This window comes from Hemiscyllium ocellatum, chromosome 29 (genome assembly GCF_020745735.1).
Source record: "Hemiscyllium ocellatum isolate sHemOce1 chromosome 29, sHemOce1.pat.X.cur, whole genome shotgun sequence".
NCBI classification, from domain to species: Eukaryota; Metazoa; Chordata; class Chondrichthyes; order Orectolobiformes; family Hemiscylliidae; genus Hemiscyllium; species Hemiscyllium ocellatum.
The window spans coordinates 18,149,325-18,168,682 of NC_083429.1; the positions used below are offsets into that span (position 1 = coordinate 18,149,325).

General features: G+C 39.9%; 1 protein-coding gene across 2 annotated transcripts in view; it reads right to left on the reverse strand.

Annotated features, from left to right (window-relative positions):
* Nucleotides 1–605: 605 nt before the first annotated feature.
* Nucleotides 606–19,358, reverse strand: part of ets1 (v-ets avian erythroblastosis virus E26 oncogene homolog 1) — a 96,424-nt gene continuing 77,671 nt past the window's right edge. For both annotated transcript variants that reach the window (XM_060846712.1, XM_060846713.1), the window contains 2 exons: nucleotides 7,680–7,798; nucleotides 606–4,315 (listed from right to left, as the gene is read on the reverse strand). In XM_060846712.1, coding sequence (XP_060702695.1) covers nucleotides 4,100–4,315; nucleotides 7,680–7,798 — 335 coding nt within the window. In that variant the 3' untranslated portion in view covers nucleotides 606–4,099. The remainder of the gene's footprint in view (nucleotides 4,316–7,679; nucleotides 7,799–19,358) is intronic.

A 19,358-nucleotide genomic window follows, 5' to 3' on the forward strand; every position in this document is an offset into this window, starting at 1 on the left:
TATGGGGTAAATGTAGGGGTATGGGGGGGTTGCGCTTCGGCGGGTCGGTGTGGACTTGTTGGGCCGAAGGGCCTGTTTCCACACTGTAAGTAATCTAATCTAATCTAAGTTCTATTTACCTTTGCGGTTCAACCCACACAAATACTACGCCATCTTGCCCTATTTCGTTTCTTCCTATTGAATTAACTTCACTTCTCATTAATGAGGCAACCTCACCCACTCTACCCACCTGCCTATCTTTTCAAGGGGATGTGTATCCTTGAATATTCAGCTCCTAAGGGACAACCTCAAGGACAACACTTGCTTACAGGTAGGTAATTCTTTGGGAAAAGGATTTCTAATTTTATTAAGAACTCTTTGAACTCTTCTTGTGTGTAGGTTATGCAAAAACTGTCTCAACTCAGTTCATCTGCAAGGTTATAGAAAAGTTGTGAGGAAAGCCATTGGAAACCACCTCATGCATTCTTATACTGAACCATAAAACACTTGTTCACTGCAGTTGAATATGAGCCATGAGGCATGGAGAAATGAGCAGAGGGTGAGACCCTGGCCAGCTCTATGCTTCGTACACAAATAAAAAAAAGAAGCAAATAGACCATACCAAATTCAAAAGAATAAGAATTTCTTTTATTGAAATAATTCTTGAAAATCTTCATAAAAACCGAGTCTTTAGTTCCATCTCAAATGGATATGGAGGCAATAAGAGTCTCACATTCAGTCCACAAAGGACAGAGTTTGAATTGGAGCTACAGGAGGTAGATTCTAACAACTTTGATGTCAAAATCGTTGAACAACATTGGCATGGGGTATTACACTGGAGTCAAAACAATCCAAATTTCACAGCTCATTTCTTTTTATGAAGCATTTCTACAATGTGTAACAGCACAGAAAGTTATATAAAATATATCCAGCAACATGATGTGCCAGCATCAGCAACTAAACTTACAGGAATCTTCACTCTGCTCCAATGAGATCGCTACATCTCTAAGCTACCTCACTTTACAAAGCACCAGCTTTCTTTTTGCTTTTTTGTCCTTTTAAAAAATATAAATTATTCTTAAAAAAGCTAAAAAATAAGTCTTGAACAAATACATAAAATATCTTTTTTTATATCCACTATTTTAGATTTTAAACCTACAGTAAGAAACTATCCTGTTTTGGCAATTATTTTGGATTAAATCTAAAGATCACAGAGGCAACAGAACATATGATGGGTCAATAAATGGTCTCGGCAACCCTGAAGCAATGATCTGTGCTTCTGGATTCACATATACAATATAAAATACATGTAGACATTTCAAGGTTTCCTGTAATTCACTCTCCACGTACTTGCAACATATAACCACATGTCACTTCTTTGCTCACATCACCAGTGAGAGACAGATATGTTTGGAAGCAGATTGTTCCTTAATCAACTGAATGATGAACTGCACATGAAGTAACTTGTCAATCTAGGCCAACACTTTTGGTTTCAGCTCATATTCACTGTTACTGAATTCCCAAGGGGTTTCAATCAGTAATTCAGACATCATCCTTGAAATGGCGATGGAAAGTCGACAAGTTGTGATCTGCTTTTGCCCGAGTGCAGTCACACTCATCATGCATCTGTGAGGCCAATTGTAGCTCTTTCACCTTTCATCCTCAGGAGATTGACTATACGATGTGCCTCCGGGCATTATTCATAATTGATCTATGTAGTGCTGACTAAGCTGGGAGTCAGTACTGTTGCCATTCCTGTTCTTGATCTCAAGGAAAACAATCGTAAGCGCTCATTAGGAAGCCTGTCCATTTCAGCTTCCAAACAGCAAGTAAAAGCAGCATTCCTAAATGGAATGACTGGCCCTGCAGCTTTCCTCTCCTCCTGAAAATTAACTGGCCTTTCATTTAGTAATTGTCTTTCATGGAAACATCGAAACTTAGGGTTCTCTGTGTGAGAGAAATCATAGATGCAGATCAATGTCCTAGTCAATATTTAGCATTCAGCCAATGCTGATAAAGCAGATTATCAAATCCTTGTCACATTGCTATTTGTGTGACTTTTGCTCTGTGCAAATTGGCTACCAGTGCTTTCTACATTAAAGCAACGGCTACCCTTCATAGTACTCCACTGACGCTAAATTGTTTTTGGATACGTTGAGGTCATGAAAGGGCTATATAAATGCAAGTCTTACTTTTATTTAGACACTAATACTACATTGCCCAACATTTCTGACAGTGACTTTTACTTAATAAATTGTTCTGGAATGGTGCTTTTGAGAAACATTTGATAAAAAACCGCAGCTATATATAACTCTTCAGCATTTGAATTTGAAATTCCCACATGGTCTTGCCATTCTGCCAAAATTTCTTTGCTCAATTACTCCAGTTTTATTGTTTTTGATAGAGACACATGTGTCCATTGAAAAGATAATGCTCTTGCTGGACATTCAACCATGAATCAACTAGCTGATATCTCCCAGTACAGTATCTCAGTTCTACTCAGACATATGCTCAGCACAGTCAGACTGAGCTACATGCATCTGAGACAGTATCCCTGTGATATTTCATGGATGGCTGACTATGATAGTTGGCAGAAATATCCCTCTCGTAATCCAGCCAGGAAAAGAGAGCAGAAACACAAAGTGACGTTACACAGTGCATTCCAGACAATATACATGCACCCTGGTCAAAATGTTTAGAATAAAATTATACAATAGTCTTTGGCTCATTGAAGATAGGAAAGAATAATAATCTCCAATTTATATCCAGTGACATACTTAAAGCCTTTCTAATTCAGTAGTCACACAAAGGCACCAGTAAGCCTAGCCTTCCCTTGCTTAGCTTTAATAATGGAATTGCTCCTTAACTTCAAGCAACCTTCCAATTACTCATCACAGGATTGTTTAAAATTTGAAATGGCCATTAATTCAAGGATCGGCATTTCCTTTGAACTCTTCTTACCTGCAGATTAGGCAAAAACTGTCTCAACTCAATTCACCTGTGAGGTTACAGAGTTGTGAGGCCTCAAATTAGACCTATGTATACCTCTACCCTTCATCTTATGGGTGTTTGATCAAACTGAAGATCTAATCAAGAAATCTATCCATCCCATTGGACCTCTTTGGAATACCACTAGGGTCACTGTTCAATCTACATAGTCATTTAGCTTTCTAAAACACATTCCCAGAAGTGGTCTTGCTGTACACAACACATTGCAATACACATTCATTCATTCTCTCTCTCTCTCTCTCTCTCTCTCTCTCTCTCTATTGATATATATTTGTATAGTTGTGTTAGACAGTATGGGTGACTATCATAGTGCTTCAAAGCATCTCATCTTCTGTCACTTTGAAGTTCACTGTTCTACATTTAAAACGAATAATACAATGAACCACACTGATTGTCAAACTGGACAAAGAACAACGTTTAGGTTCCAACAGGTTTGGTGTAATGAGAATATTTTTGGTCTATTTTTCAACCTATCAAAGCCCCCTTTCAGGTTCTTCATGAGTCATCTTTGATGTGGTCAACCTATCTTCAACACTTCATCAAATCAGAGCTGGTACGGTTTCTACACAAGACTGCAAATACTGAGACCATCTTAGAAATGAGCTTAAAACAAAAAAAAATACTGGCAAATAAGTAACATGCTGACTATCTAATACATTAAGATTATTTTCACAGGTTGGCGCAACATCAAAGGCCAAAGGGCCTGTACTGTGCTGTAATGTTCTTCATTCTATTAACTCACCAATGTGGCCAAAGCTGTCAATAGACAAGATGCCTGAGACAGTCATGCAGCTGCCCATTGATGGTAATGGTTTTCCTTTCGGGCAGAGTTCCCGTATCCTACAATGCATAATGTCATCACAATCCTTACACAGTCTGTCTGTTGTACTAGTAAGGCAGGAAAAATGAGAGGTTACAAAACCAAAATACACAAATAAAAATGTTTTTTTTAACAAGAAACTGGTTTGGTTTGCCCTGTAGAGCTGTGCATTGTTTTGAAATGTCCATCTACAATGCAATGATTTTTTTTGGCTTTCTCTATGAAGCTTAAGCAAACAAACCATACACAAGTGAGCACAGCTTGGAATCCAGTCCCACAAGCAGGTACTCCTTATTCGTCAGCATCAGGTTTAACGTCAAGCATGGCATGTAGTTCTTCTGGTGTGTAGCCCAGCAGGCTCTGAAGGTCACAAACAAACCGGTAAACATAACGCTTGCCTGCTGTTTTGTGAATGATGTTCTTGTCATAATAATAACGCAGACCTCGGCTCAGCTTCTCGTAGTTCATCTTTGGTTTATTTTTCCGCTTTCCCCATCGCCTGGCCACCTGAAAAAGAATGCAGTGTTTGAGAATTGCACAGAGAGAGGCCATTCAGCCCAACTGGTCTCCAGTGGTGTTTATACTCCAGATGAGCTTGTCCCACTCCATCACCAATCAATACACACTTCTGTTCTTGTGCCTCTTATGTACTTAGCTTCCTTCACTGTAAATGCATTCATATAACTGTCAAAATGTTTCAGTAAGTAGTGAAATCAACATCCTAACAGCTCTCTAGGTAAAAGAAAGCTTCCTGATTTCATTTGTGTACTTATTAGTGTTTTATCTTCTATTTATGTCCTATAGTTTTAATTTTTCTGCAAGTGGAAACATCTTACTTTTTTATAATATTAAAGTCATCTTAAAGTTGATGTTAAACACTTCTATCGGGTCACTAATTGAGCAGGCCTCAATCTATTCAGGCATCTTCTGCAGGTTAAAACTTCTCAGTTCCAGTGGCAGAATTGTAATATTGTGTTTGTTGCATCTTTTCCTGCATCCCAATATAATGAAAGATTTGAGTGAAACAAAAGCTAGATAGGCTGGGAATTCATTCACTCAGGTGTACGACATTGAAAGGTGACTTAATAGATGTTTACAAAATCGTAAGGGGCAATAGGAAAGGTGAATGGCAAAGGTCTTTTCCCCAGGGAAGGGGAGTCCAAAACTGGACTGTATAGGTTTAAGAGGCAAAAGATTTAAAAGGAACCTGAGGAGCAACCTTTTCACACAGAGGGTGGTGCATGTATGGAACAAGCTGCCAGAGGAAATAGTACGGGTAGATACAATTACAACATGTAACAAACATTTTGACGGGTATATGGATAGGAAAGAGGGATGTGGGCTAAAAGCAGGCAAATGGGACTAATTTAGTTTAGGAAACCTGGTCGTGTGGATGGGTTGGGTTGAAGGGCCTGTATCTCTCTATGATTCTATTACTGGTGGAGGTGGTGTGATAGGGAGTGTGCCAGTGAACTACTTTGTCTCACACTTTTGCTTTACTCATGTCAGTCCTGGACATGTCCCTTTTTCCTGCAGAGGACAGGTCCCTGAGTGAAGGTATATGTCATACATTGGGCCAATTTTAAATTGGTTGTTAAGGCACTTCATAGCATGATGTTGTCAACAGGGTCTGAGCCTGTTGTTCACTGTATAAACTTCAAGCCAAAATACTTCACATCAAAGCTCTCCTGCTTCTTCATGGCCGTCCCAATCAGACAAGTGGTGGTGCAGTGGACAGTTAAGAACGTTACCTCAGAGTACAATGGGATCTTGATAAGATGGGTCAATGGGCTGAAGAGTGGCAGATGGAGTTTAGTTTAGATAAATGATAGGTTTGCCTTTTTACAAGGCAAATCAGGGCAAGATGTAAACATTTAATGGTAAGATCCTGGGGAATGTTGCTGAACAAAGAGACCTTGGGTTCAGGTTTATAGCTCCTTGAAAGTGGAGCCCTGGGTAGACAGAATTGTGAAGAAGATTTTTGGTAGGCTTGTCTTTAATGGTCAGTGAATTGAGCACAGGAGTCGGGAGGTCATATTGCAGTTGTGAGGCCACTTTTGGAACACTGTGGGCAATTCTGGTCTCCCTGCTACAGGAAAGGTGTAATGAAACTTGAAAGGGTTCAAAAAGGATTTGTAAGGATGTTCCCAGGCTTGCAGGGTTTGAACTAAAGTGAGAGGCTGAATAGGCTAGGGGTATTTTCACTGGAGTATTAGACACTAAACGTTATAGAGGTTTATAAATTCATTCGGAGCATAGATAGAGTGAATAGATAAGGTCTTTTCCCCAGAGTTGAGAAATCCAAACCTGAAGGGCAATGGTTTAAAGTGAGAGGGGAAACTTTTAAAAGGAACCTAAGGGGCAAATGGTGGTGTGTGTATGAAATGAAAGAAGTGATGGAGACTGGTACAGTTAAACATTTAAAAAGAATCTGTATGGGTTTATGAATTGGAAAGGATATGAGGGATCTAGTCTCAATGCTGGCATATGCGACTAGATTAATTTAGGATATCTAGTGGGCAAGGATGAGTTGGATCAAAGAGTCTGTTTCCATGCTGTAGAGCTCTACAGCTCTAAGTGCTTGCTGTGTGCCTTGCAAATTCACAAATGGGACTAAGCCCACTACTTACAGGCTTGGAGAGTGCACAGAAAAGTTCTCTCGAAGGGTAAAATACCACAAACAAATAAGTAATAGCTGAAGTAGCCATTTCATGCTACTATGTATAGTAGCAACACAAGTGATTCTTTCTTCTTGGAGAAAAAGAGGACTGCAGATGCTGGAGATGAGACTCGAAGAGTGTGGTGCTGGAAAAGCACAGCCAGTCAGGCAGCATCTGAGGAGCAGGAAAGCCGATATTTTGATCATAAGCTCAGGAAGATTCCTGATGAAGAGCTTATGCTTGAAACATCGCCTCTCCTGCTCCTCAGATACTGCCTGACCAGCTGTGCTTTTCCAGCACCACACTCTTCGACTCTGATTCTTTCTACAAACAGGATACTGCCATCAAGTCAAATAGGGTCTTCTTGTCTAATACACAAATGAGTAATTAGGTCCGTGAACTCCATGAAGCTGTTGCGGCTACCTTGGTGAATGCTTTTTGGGAAAAGATGGATAGATTTTTGAACAATAAAGGAATTAAGGATTATGGTGAGCCAGCGAGTAAGTGGAGCTGAGTTTACAAAAAGATCATATTGAATGGCAGCGTAGACTTGAGGGGCCAGATGGCTTACTCCTGCTCCTGGTCCTCATGTTGTTATGTTCTTATCTCTCTTATCCAATAAAACTCAGATTTTTAATTGCCAAATCATAGTTATACAATTTTCAAGTCTGAGAGATCCTTACAGTTCAAGGACAACTGGGGTCTCCTGTGGATGTAAAGTTCCAAATATAAGGTATAGAAACAACTTTAATCAATAACTTCAAGTGCTCACATCTCAATTTGCAACCACTACAGATCCATAAGCTGGGGACATTTAGTGACAGCAACATCAGTACTACAAGCACTATGGCTGCAAAACAGGACAAAGATTAACTGATTCAACCATGGCTTTATACCAATGAAACATGCCGAGCTAATTTTAAATTTAAATTTAATTCTAACCAGAACTGACAAAAGTCTTGGGGCTGAAATGTTAACAGATTATTATTTTATTTCAAAAATTAGATACAAAACTGCTCAAGAGCTGGAGAGGGTGAATGCAGAGAATAGAGAGAAAGATTGATTCTTAAAGAGTTCAAAAAGACTGTCCTTTTGAGTTCAATGATATGAACCTGCACTCTGTGTAGGAATTTGAACATGTTGTGAAACCCATGAAACTATAAAATGGTAGCAATTGGCCAAGTTTCATGACAATGCCAGTATGCCCTTACCTCATCAGGATCCGCCAATTTGAACTCCCAGCCATCACCTGTCCAACTGATAAATGACTGACAAGATTTGTCAGTCAGGAGTTCCAGCAGAAACTGCCACAACTGAATGGGCCCACTCCCTGTCATGGAGAGAGAGTGAGTAGAATGTTAATATATAGATCCCAAAGCGATCACAAACTTTAAGCTCAAATCCTGTGCTGCTAACAGGAATATATCTGCACACAAATCCTTAAAAACGAACTGGATGTAAAACATCAGCATCTCAATAATCCCATTACTGTGTTGTTAGTAAAATTAAATTGCTTAGAAACTATTCACTTGCTGCATTCCTGCATAAAGGAGGATATTTAAACATCACCACTGTCTGGCAAGAGCTGGGTGATGAGCAAAAGGAGGAATGTTACAACAGAAGTGTACAGGGCAAAATGATGAGAGGGAAAAGCTGGTTAGGAGGTGCAAGAAATGTAGAAGGGGAAAGAGAGGTAAAAGGGGGCATGTGAAATGGGACAAATGAGAATGATGAAAACAGAAAGTGCTAGTGAAACTGGCAGCATCTGTGGAGAGACAAACAGAGATGACTTTCTGAGTCTGATATGACTCCTTTTCAGAGGGAGTTAGAAAAATAGGGGGGTTTATGCTTTGGGGGATGAAGTGGACAACCAGAACAGATAGTAAGACTACCCAGAGGTAAAGGCTGAGTATGTGTCATTGATATTAGAGAAGAAATATAAAGCAAGAGTAGGTGTTCATGGTTGGTGTAACCAACAGATAATGGAGCAGCCCTGCTGACAGCAAACCCATTCAAACAAGCTACTGAGAAGTTGGGAAAAGGGGGTGAAACAAAATGAAGAACAGAATTCCCAATTTGAAGTAATTAACACATTGTTGAGTCCTGAAGACTATGAAGTGACTAAGTGGAAAATGGGATGCAGTTGTGCTAGCTTCTGTAACTTTCATTGGAACACTGGATACGTTTAGGTCAGAAATGTTGGCATGACAGCAGGGTGGTTTATTGAAGTGGCAAGCAGCTGGAAGGTTTGGGCTGTTCTTGCAGTCACATCATAAAGTGGTTACATTTGGTCTTACAATGGTGGATTAGACCCTATTGTGAGCAGTGAATACAAGAAAACATTAGGGAGGAGAGCATAGGGCAGACAAAAGGGGGAAGGGTTTGAGGGGTCCTGGGCAATCTCACTGGAAGACGAGATTGACAGACAGTACATTCTCCAACTAATGCATCATTCAAAGGATTAAAAATCGATCAACATCACATAAAAACATGTTAAAAAGTATGAATTCTTGCAATAGATCTGGTGAAACCTATTTAGAGCTTCAGGAATTCCATATTGTATTGGGCCTGAGAGTCAGAGTGGTGGCTGAGTTGTGTGGGAGGGGTTTGAGGAGTGGGGGGATTTTAAGAAGAAATTGAGTGTAGAAATTGAGTGTAAGTTGTAGAGTTATAAGTCAGCAATTCAAATTTTCAAATTGACATTGGCTTTAAAAAAATTTATGCAGAATAAACAGTTGTTTTCTTATACAGTAATAGAGATACAGAGTCACATAGCATGGAAACAGACCCTTCAGTCCAAACAATTCATACCAACCATGTTCCCAAACTAAACTAGCCCCAGCTGCCTGCTCCTAGCCCATATCCCTTCAAACTTTTCCTATTCATGAACATATCAAAATGTCTTTTTATATATTGTAACTGTACCTGCAGCCATCACTCTCCCAGGCAGTTCATTCCATACACAAATCATTCTTGGTTTAAAAATGTTGCTCCTCATGTCCTTTTCAAATCTTTCTGCTCTCACCTTAAATACATGCCCACTGGTTTGAATTCCCCTGCCCTAGGGAAAAGACCCTTGGCATTCACCTTACAGGAATGTGGTGAATGTTTTCTTTTAACCTGACTTGGTCAGCTTGGTAAATTAGGGACTTTAGATAGTTTGACTAAATCATTCTATAAAATTTTTATAATTTTTTTTATAAAACTTTATTATAAAACCTTAAGTTATCTCGAGACTGTGACTTAAAAGAAGTTCTGGGATTTACAAATTAATGAACCAAAACCTGCAACCTGTTCTAAAAGATGAGAGACTTAACAGCAATCTAGGTTTGTTTAATATTTAATTTCAGTTGCATGACACTAATCTTTTGCTATAAATTCTGTGGCTTATGGTCTTGCTCCACAGCTACCTGATGAAGGAGCAGCGCTCCAAAAGCTTGTGGTTCCAAATTAACCTGTTGGACTATAACCTGGTGTTGTGTGATTTTTAACCTTGTCCACCCCAGTCCAACAGCAGCCCCTCCACATCATGACTAAATCTTTGGACATTTGTGATGATTCTGAGAACACTGGCTTTTGCCTGGTGAGGTTGATACCGTGTAGACATCAGCAAAATTATCTGAGCTGAAAGCAGCTGTGATGGCAGTACGATAGGTGACGATTATAATCACACATCCCTTAGCAAGCAAACTTTAAATCCAAGGAACCAGGCAATTTGATCAGTTCAAGAGGAACAATGACTCCAGAGAGGGGGACTTCCCATTCAGTTAAGCAACTTTAGGGCACCACCAACAATCTGGAATCCGCAATTGCTCACTGACATTTCACAAACATTTCCAGCGTCAACTCATATTAAAATAAAACAAAAAAAACTGCAGATGCTGCACTTCTTAAACAAAACTAAAATTGTTGGAGAAACTCAGCAGTAGTTCTGATGAAGTTCATCAGACTCAAAATATTAACTCTGCTTTCTCCCCACAGATACTAGTTTCTTCAGCAATTTCAGTTTTTGTATCAAATTATACTACCCTTGAGAAAAGGGGGGAGTTTACAAAGTCTGAACTTTCAAAATACAACCCAGTTCTTTTTAGTAATTATGAGGCAGCTCGATTGGATTAGATTCCCAACAGTGTAGAAACAGACCCTTCAGCCCAACAAGTCCACAGCGACCCTCCGAACAACCCACTCAGACCCATTCCCCGACATTCACCCCTGACTAATGCACCTTACACTGCACACAATTTAGCATGACTAATCCACCCTAACCTGCGCATCTTTGGATTGTGGGAAGAAACTGGAGCATCCCCATACAGACACAGGAAGAATGTGCAAACTCCGCACAGACGGTTAGATTAGATTAGATTAGATTACAGTGTGGAAACAGGCCCTTCGGCCCAACAAGTCCACACCGACCCGCCGAAGCGCAATCCACCCATTTCCGTACATATACCCCTTACCTAACACTACGGGCAATTTAGCATGGCCAATTCACCGGACCCGCACATCTTTGGACTGTGGGAAGAAACCGGAGCACCCGGAGGAAACCCACGCAGACACGGGGAGAACGTGCAAACTCCACACAGTCAGTCGCCTGAGGCGGGAATTGAACCCAGGTCCCTGGCGCTGTGAGGCAGCAGTGCTAACCACTGTGCCACCGTGCCGCCCAAGGCAGGAATTGAACCCAGGTCCCTGGTGCTGTGAAGCAGCAGTGCTAACCACTGAGCCACTGTGTTGCCACTTTATAAAGGGTGCTTTTTGTTCAGGAGTTGGGTGCAGTTTGAAATAATTAGAAAACAGTTACTTTGTAGTCCCGTCAAAACCAAAGTCAGGATCTGTGACTTAACAGCATTGGTCTAACCACCCCACCTATGTCACATATTCTCCAGCAGTGCTCACTAACTGACAAATAGACAGCCCAATCACGGGTCAGATCTAATAAACTATAACTGTGCATCTGGCATGGCACAATAAATAAAGTTTCCATTTATGCAGCACCTCTGTATGATCTCAGGGCTCTGTAAACTTGCCAAAGTGTTATGTGGTGAAAAATGCCTTTGGAAGTGTAGTCAGTGTTATAATGTATGAGCAGGCAACCAGTAACACAATGAAAGTTTCCCTAGATGGCAATGAGATAAAGAAGGATAAATATTAGCCAAGACAGCAATTCCCTTGCCCCTCATCAAAATAGTGTCATAAGACTTTCTACCTTAGAAAAGACAAGTGGAACTTGAGTTCATCCAATTCCAAAAATGACTTTTCTGACAGTGAAGCACTTCCTCAGTACTACAGTGGAGTGTTATTGATATTACATACTTAGTCTATAGAGAAGGAGATGAACCCACAGCTCTCACTCAGGGCTAAGAGTGCTGCCACTGAAACAAGGTTGATACATTAGCAATGAATTCAAACTCATTCACTCACCCACTCATCTCCAACAGTTACCTAACGACAGGAAAGACTCACAGGAGGTGCACAGGCTTCATACTGCATTAACCCTGCTCTTTCTTGCACGCAACCTAAAAATAGAGCTTACAGTAGGGATCACATGCTAAACATTTCCCACAATGAGTGCAGTGTCTGCTGAGCAAAATCTTCCCTTGCTCAAAATAAAAAGTTCATGCAGAAAAATTTAAGCAGAGCTCACAGATGCATGATGGCATCAGTTCATTAGAATGTGAAAACTGAGCATTAGTGTGTCTCTACTCCCAACTGGGAACAAGGCAAAGCATTGATGGGACTCTAAAATGTAAGACTGATAATCACACACAGACACTCTGTCAGTGTTTCCATCTAAGATGAGGTGACAGTACTGGACCCTTTAGGTCTCTATATTTTTCTGCTAATTTCATTAAGAAACCCTTTTATGGCAGTGATGATCCAACTCTTTAAGAATGCGAGCAAGCAGCGGGAGTAGCTTTAAGCAAGAGCCGCCAAAATTCTGAGTCAAGAAACTATCATCGAGAACCTTAGATCACAGGTTATAATGTCTAGCAACATACCCCTCAACCCCAGTCATTCATACTCTGGTCTGAAGGATGCTACTTCCTTATGACACCATATTTTACTACACCACCAGCTACTGGAGTTATTTTCAGGAGCTCAAAAGGAATTGCACAGTTATATGGAGAACTGTTATAGACTCATAGAGTCATAGAGATGTACAGCATGGAAACAGACCCTTCAGTCCAACCCGTCCATGCCGACCAGATTCCAAACCCAATCTAGTCCCACCTGCCAGCACCCGGCCCATATCCCTCCAAACCCTTCCTATTCATATACCCATCCAAATGCCTCTTAAATGTTGCAATTGTACCAGCCTCCACCACTTCCTCTGGCAGCTCATTCCATACACGTACCACCCTCTGCATGAAAAAGTTGCCCCTGAGGTCTCTTTTATATCATTCCCCTCTCACCCTAAACCTATGTCCTCCAGTTCTGGACTCCCTGACGGGACGGAAAAAATTTTGTCTATTTATCCTATCCATGCCCCTCATAATTTTGTAAACCTCTATAAGGTCACCCCTCAGCCTCCGATATTCCAGGGAAAACAGCCCCAGCCTGTTCAGCCTCTCTCTGTAGCGCATATGAAGGAATGGCACCAGATGGATTGAGCTAAACTGTTTCCAGTGATTGAGGAGATGCAGAATGTGAGCTATAAAATGTGCAGTTAGATGGGAGACATTTCAATCAGAGAATGGGAATAACTTCATTTACAGACTGTACAGTGCACTATTGAGTTGGTGATTGAGCAGAGATTGTGATCCATTTAAGTTTAGATTAGAAAGATGACTGAAGGAAAGGGAAATTAAAAAGAAATGGGACACGGTCGGCACATATCATGACAAAACTGCTCATGTGGAAGATGAATTCCAACATTGCATAGGTGAGCTGCAATGCCCTACTCCTGTGTAAATAATACTGTATTAACTTGCTAATTGGATCCACAATCAGGGTGGGATGATTCTCTTTCTAACATCTCTCCAATTTGGCTCTTGCAGTGATGAAAAGTCCCGGCTTCCACAAGAGACAATCAGCAGCTTCCAAAGTTTGGAAACTGTTGCAGGAATTCAAGGGCTATCTTTTTTAAGACAATTCTGACCCAGTGGGCAAACATAAACAAATATATACTGACACATATCGACCCTCAGACATAGTCTCACACACATCTCCAATACACAGGCACAGGCAGACATTAGACACGCAAATTGACCAACAACGGTCACCAGTTACTACAAGGATTAAGTAGGGGTGACTTTTCTTTCTCTCACCAGCTGATGTGGGTTTGGGGATTTTATTAAACAACTGATTGTAACAACCCAATCAGGCAAAATGTACATTTAGCTAGACAGCTGAAAGTCCCATTGTGTTTTACTATGGCATTCTTAAATGATACAATCAGAAGACATGGTTGGTTGGTCATTTGTTTGTACTGCTTCTGTTGATATGTTTTTCAGATGGGGACACTATGAATGCTTGGCTGGGCTCCAAGAAGGTTTCATGCATTTATCTCATGGCAGGTTACCTTGACATAGCTGCAGAGGGGAGTGTGACCTTTGTTTGATTACTATTCTCATTACAATATAATAATTTGTTTTTGAAGATCTTTTTCAATGCCAGTGTGTTATTTACATTAGATTAAGAGGTGATGAGACAATAAAAGCTTAATTCTATGAAGAATTTTGGTTGATTTGTCTTACAAGGTGTAAGTTGAGTATTGGATATTGAAAGCCCTGTTTTCTTCAGGTGCCAGTTTCATGGGCAATTCAAAATCTCACCATTAATTCATTCATTCTACACAGGGTGGATTCTCAGAGAGTGGATATGAAGAATGTATGGGGGCAGAGGGACATGTAGGTAGAAGGGGCATAGGTGACAGTGGGCATGAAAGGGGAATGGTAAATTTGAGAGAAGGGAGTGAGGGGTAAAGAGTTAGAGTCATAAGAGTCTTAGGGATGTATAGAATGGAAACAGAACCTTCAGTCCAACTTGTCCATGCCGACCAGATATCCAAACACATTCTAGTCCCACCTGCCAGCACCTGACCCACATCCCTCCAAAGCCTTCCTATTCATATGCCCATCCAGATGCCTTTAAATGGTGCAATTGTATTAGCCTCCACCACTTCCTCTGGCAGCTCATTCCATATACGTACCACCCTTTAAGTGAAAAAGTTGCCTCTTAGGTCTCTTCTATATCTTTCCCCTCTCACCCTAAACCTATGCCCTCTAGTTCTGGACTCCCCCACCCCAGGGAAGAGACTTTGCCTATTTATCCTATTCATGCCCCTCATGATTTTATAAACCTCTATAAGGTCACCAATCAGCCTCTGATGCTCCAGGGAAAATAGCCCCAGCCTATTTAACCTCTCCGTATAGCTAAATCCTCCAACCTTATAACATACTTGTAAATCTTTTCTGAACCCTTTCAAGTTTAACAACACCTTTCTGATAGGAAGGAGACCAGAATTGTTGGCAATATTCCAGCATTGGTCTAACTAATGTCCTGTAAAGCCACAACATGACCTCCCAACTCCTGTACTCAATACTCTGACAAATAAAGGAAAGCATATCAAACACCTTCTTCACTATCCTATCACCTGTGACTCCACTTTCAACTTGAGGACCTAACATTTATAATTACATTCCTGTTGGTGTGCCAGTAATTTAAAGTGAACCTTTTAGTCTCCTGGACATGTTGTCTGTCACCTCTCTTGCTAATTGGACCCCAATTCCTGAGGCAACACTGATCCATCCCACTCTCGCTGCCCCAGAAGAAAACTATGGTGGATGCAGGCCCCCCCTTAATGGAGATAATTGTGTGGAGAAGGGAAAATTTCCAACACATCTCTGTTTCTTTGAAGAAAATCCAATCTTGAAAGTTAAAGGTTGCTTAAGCAAGGAAACAAGAGAAACAGTCCACTGTTCGTTATTTTCTTTACTTTCGTACTTTCTGGGTGCCTCTTGAGGACAATACATTTTGATATGCTGGCTGCCTGTGAAAGCACACCTTAAATGATTCTCCAGTATTCTTGAGGAATGCAAGGATACAGGTTATGTCAATGGAAGCATTTTATTCTGTTTAGCTAATAGTTGGCAACTTACTCAAAACAGGTGCTTTGTATAAGCCACACTTAATGCTGTATGGTTGCACATAAGGGTTGAAATATGCTACTTTGGCAAGCTGGGGTGGTGCAGCCATATCCCAATTGGGTTTAAAGTAAAGTTTAATAGGTCTGTTCACATAAGCAAAAGAAAGAAATATCATTATATTGGTACAAAAAGAGAAATTACAGAGAGTTGGCAATGAAACACTGATCTATGAACTAACTGAATGTTCCATTCAGGGATGATAGGTTACAATGGAAACCAGCGCAAGAGTTAGGGTGCAGAGAGTGATGTCAACAATTGCTGATTTCTTTGCCCAATTCTCCTAATGCAAGAAATCCAAGAAAATAGAGATAATTCATTCTTGAAGAAATCTGACTCTTTTGAAATAAATTGGAACACAATTTCAGAAACTGAAAATCTGAATTGTTAGATTATCACCACCCTTTGGAAGTATCTACAGCGGACTTGCTTTGCAAAACAATGCACTTCTAAAAGTCTTTTGAAGTGGTGAGTGGATCTGTCTTAATTGTTGATGCTATGAAAGCTTTTGTAAAAACAGACTAACAAGATCTAATTTCGGTTGTGATCTGATCCTCTCAAGTTTGGCGACTATTGAAATTCTGTTCGACCATTCATACAGATTGCTAAGCATTTTAATAATATCATTGCTCCAAGAAGCTATTACAGTCCTGCAGATAATAGAGAATATACACAGCAAACTTTCTTTCAACCAGCACTCTTGATAAATCAGTAAAAATTATATACCTCAAATTCCACAAAGTTTATTAATTATCTCAATCTCTCCAATGTCCGAATAGTCAACTGAGGGTGCGAGTTAAAATTTTTATTTAAGCCAAAGATGCATTCTTACTTAAGTGACTTATGCTGTAAATCAAGTATAACAGTAATGTGAATACCCATGTGTTACATTTCTATTACTGAGTGCGTGTTTTCACATTAATTATGTGGACCTATTGATGGAATCAACTGGATGGACCAAGCTGGAATCAACTCGATTTGATCAACTGGTACATCCTTGGTCCCATAGGGGCTGCTGAATAAAAAGTTTGCTGGATTGTGATATTATTTATTGTGGTGTTTTTAAAATTATTTGCAATGTACTTTATCATAATTATTGTAAATTATTTTGTCAACTATAACTTGTAATAAGGTGTGTCATTAATGGTACCAAAACACTTCTCAGAATTTCAGACTTATCCCAAAATACCACAGCACAGAGAAACAGCAAAATTCATTTGAAGAACAGTGTTCGATTTAATATCTGTGGTATGTTATCAAAAATGGCATGAAGCTAAGATTTAGGCATAAGAATAGTCTCAAATAAAGAAGCCAAAATACATAGAAAGTTCAAAAAAGAATCCAAAAAGTGAAAGCATCATTCTTTGGTTAAACTAAGGGCCTGTTGCAAAATCAGGAAGTGTTTAAACTTTATGTAGGAGGAGGAAACTGAAAGGTAGCAAAACCAAGACTTCCAATCGATTGGAGGTATGACCCTACATTCAGGAAAGATATAATAGGTAGGTAACCCTGGGCTAATCTATTAGTGGCTGCCCCAGATTAGCACATGCTGCACTGAACGTGTTGTCTCCTATAAGCTAATGCACTGGGTCCATCCCCACAATGAAGGTAACAGTCCATCCTGTTCTGTGTAGCAGCATGTTTTTGTGGAGAAGATAGCTGCTACTGGTTTTGCTAGCTCCTCAACAGAGGTCTATGATATGGCTTCATAAATTGTTCCCATGCTGTATTGAAGACTGGCACCAGAGAGGCATAGAACAAGGTGAAAGAAATCCAAAAACGTTGAATGACTTCCAAAATGTTCCATCCACAAAGAAGTGAAAGCAAGTCTTCAAAACAAATCTTGTGAGTACAAGCAATAGTTGCTTCAATCTTTAAAGTCTTTAATTTCACAGAATCTCTGCTTTGTTTGCACCTTGTTGACCTTGGCAAATTTCATACATTTCGGAAGGCTATGCACTGGGTGTTAAATCCAGAATACAAGATTAAATTCTGAATGAATTGCCTCTGAGCATATTTAAATGAGAAGTCTGTGAGTTTCTTGCAGCCCCATGTGAAAGCCAAGGGTGACAGTATCATGTCATGTTTCAACAATTCGGAATGTTTCAGGAGTTAACACCCAGCCCACCTTCATACACTGCCCCAAGTTTGTCCAGAAACAAGCATTTCGCCAAACACTTTCACAGCTCATGTATATACAGCGAGAGAAATCTTCATATTCAGACTCAGGACCATGGAAAGATACTTTCTCTTCTCTTCTTACTCCTGAGCTGAACAGAAAACAACTTTATTCCGGGAGTGAGCAACTAAATCTTTAAGTGATGGCTCACCAGTCAATCACTGCAGGATATGAGGGTTGAATTTATATTTCATTTCTGTGCTTTGTTGCAAACTTTTATACAGGCAGGGCAAAATATCATGTGATGTATGGAAATAAGGAAGGAGTTAGTGATAACCTGTGTTATTGACAAATGATAGTAACGTTAATGATAGCAAAAGCATGATTAAACATGAAATTCATATTTTCTGTCTGAGTTACAGTACTCCAGCATTAACTTTTGAAAAATTATACTTCACATTGAAATAATTGCTTACACAATCAGTAAAAACCAAATCCACTGTAGAAAATTCACTCAATTTATTCACTCTACATCCCCTTTTAATAATGCAATAAGCCTCAATTTGCCAGACAACATTTCTGGCACTGAAAATTACTTTTACATGTGAAGAGATTCATTCCTTTGAGTTTTAGTTACTGAGATTATTATTATTAAAATCTCAAATATGAAATAACTTTATCTTCTCTGTTTTATAGCTCTAATTGCTCTTTCCCTCATTTACTTTCTATACTTCATTTGATATTGAATTCACCGACTGTAACTTACACTCAAGCTGTTAAATATCACAACCCTTCAATGTGATTAGTTACATAGCACTTTACTTACTGCATCATTATTAACCTCCCTTTATGCAATTTGTCACTGAAACATTTTTAATACCTCAACATTTCAGTGCATGTCTAACTGACAGCAGATGCTACTTGATGGCATGCTACAGTGTAATAAGGCCCAATATCCACAAAACTGTATGGGTGTGAAGACAATTCTGTGCAGTGTAGCACCATATAGGAATAGTCATTGCACCTACTGTCCCTTTTCAGACTAATCGATGTCCTGTACTGCGCTACATCAAAATACGCACTGTCATGTAGAACCCTATAGTAGAACACTCTTGGTATCGTATGGTTCTACATTTGAATACTGCATATATTCCATGTCTACTTTTAAGAACCCTCAAAGAAACTTTACCTTTTCTAAAAATCACATTACTTCCCAAAGGACATCTTACTCGTCCTAATGGAGTAAGGGGACCACAGTTGAAAAGTGTGGCGCTGGAAAAGCATAGTAGTTCAGGCAGCATCCAAGGAGCAGGGGAGTTGATGTTTTGGACATAAGCCCTTCTTCATCAACCCCTGGACCATATCCAACAGGATATCTTGTCTTTCCAAAATGTTATCTACCTCTGTAAAGGATAGCAACAACCTTAGATCTTTTCCCATCTGATAAAAATTGCACAAGTTGTGTTTTAGGCATCCTATCAGCACAAATCTGATAAGGCTGAGGCAGTTGAACTTCAACATATTCACAGCACTGTTTCACTGATCAGTTGGAAGGATGAACAAGCAGCATGCTGATCTCCACCTGTGCAACACACAGCTAGCATCAGACACTGTGATATATTTGA